The sequence below is a fragment of the Tupaia chinensis genome, unplaced genomic scaffold, assembly GCF_000334495.1.
Source record: "Tupaia chinensis unplaced genomic scaffold, TupChi_1.0 Scaffold144312_1, whole genome shotgun sequence".
NCBI lineage: Eukaryota > Metazoa > Chordata > Mammalia > Scandentia > Tupaiidae > Tupaia > Tupaia belangeri.
In genome coordinates this window covers 17526-19056 of record NW_006204170.1, presented here as the reverse complement: position 1 = coordinate 19056, position 1531 = coordinate 17526, and the positions used below count along the sequence as shown (strand labels likewise).

Sequence of the window (1531 nt, the reverse complement as noted above, 5' to 3'; positions counted from 1 at the left end):
CGGGCACCCGCCAAGAACCTCCGTCTGGAAAAGCCCGCGAGGACCTTGGGTTTCATTTTCAGTTTAGGCGGAAATCCAGGGCTGCTCTGAGGATGACGCTGGGGCTGACGGCTGGGCGGGACTAACGGGGTGTCTGCCTGGGGTCGGTCCAGGCTCTCACACCTTCCAGAGGATGTACGGCTGCGATGTGGGTCCTGACCTGGACCTCCTCCGCGGGTACGAGCAGTACGCCTACGACGGCCGGGACTACATCGCCCTGAACGAGGACCTGCGCTCCTGGACCGCGGCCGACTCAGCCGCGAGGATCACCCAGCGCAGGCAGGAGGCCGCTGGTGTGGCAGAACAACTTAGGGCCTATATGGAGGGCAGGTGCGTGCAGTCGCTGGGCTACTACCTGGAAAACGGGAAAGACACACTGCTGCGCGCAGGTACCAGGGGCCACGGGGGTTCCCGAATCTCCTGTCCTGCTGGGGCTGCTGTCCCACACGGAGGGGAAGAGAGTGGGGATCGCAGGGAGCCAGGTGGTGCAGTGGATAAAGTTCCGACTCCCACAGGGGTGACCTCTCTGTGAGACTCACACAGGTGGCTAGGAGATCACCTCAGGGCATGTGTGTGTGTGTGTGTGTGTGTGTGTGTGTGTCTGTGCCCAAAATTCAGGGAGCAGATGGAGGAGGAGGAGTAAGGTGTGGCCATACCCTGGGGATGATTTCTTACTTTCCCCCTCACTGTCTCTCTGTTTCTCTCACCTGGTGAGTGCATGCCCTATGTCAAAAACATTAAATAAATAAATAAATAAACCACACACACAGAGAGAGGGAAACAACAAAGAAACGGGGATTGACTCCAAAATAAAGAAGCCCCTCACTTCTGTCGGGCAGCGTCCTTCTGGTTTTTAGATCCTGCACCAGAGACTAATTTACCCAGAGCCCCCTCCTTTCAGACAGTGAAGGGTCAGTCTCTGGGAATACACTGAGGACAGTCCTGAAGTCACCGTCAGCAGTGAGCAGGTACTCTGGCTGCGGTTCTTCCACCTTGACCCCTAAGGCCTTGATCTCTGCTCCCACTCCCCAAAATGACTGAGAGCTGAATCCAGTTAGTCTGAGTCCCCTCCATCCTTATCGGGATCCCCATTTTCCCCCTCAGAGACCTGAATTCTACCCAGCACTGTTCACCTGAATCTACAACCTTCCCAGGAGTAGATCCCCCCAGACACCTGAGCCAGGCTTAGTAGACCTCCCTGACCCAGGTGTTTTGTCCACGCCCAGATGGTCACACTAGGGCTACTTCCTGGGCAGTGGGAGGGGCTGCACCATGTCTGAATCTCCCAACTCTTCCCCGCAGACCCCCCGAAGGCACAAGTGACCCACCACCCCACCTCTGACCGTGAGGCCACCCTGAAGTGCTGGGCCCTGGGCTTCTACCCTGCGGAGATCTCCCTGACCTGGCAGCGGGATGGGGAGGACCAGACCCACGACATGGAGCTGGTGGAGACCAGGCCTGCAGGGGACGGAACCTTCCAGAAGTGGGCGGC

The 1531-nt window shown here is 58.2% G+C and overlaps 1 protein-coding gene across 1 annotated transcript in view; it reads left to right on the top strand.

Annotated features, from left to right (window-relative positions):
• The window catches only part of LOC102490323 (popy Class I histocompatibility antigen, A-1 alpha chain-like), a gene marked incomplete at its 3' end in the record, with an annotated part of 2105 nt that extends 576 nt beyond the window's left edge, over positions 1-1529 (top strand). Inside the window, exons 2-3 of the mRNA XM_027767564.1 lie at positions 68-428; positions 1342-1529. Of these exons, the coding sequence (XP_027623365.1) occupies positions 68-428; positions 1342-1529 (549 nt within the window). The remainder of the gene's footprint in view (positions 1-67; positions 429-1341) is intronic.
• Between the last annotated feature and the right edge of the window lie 2 nt (positions 1530-1531).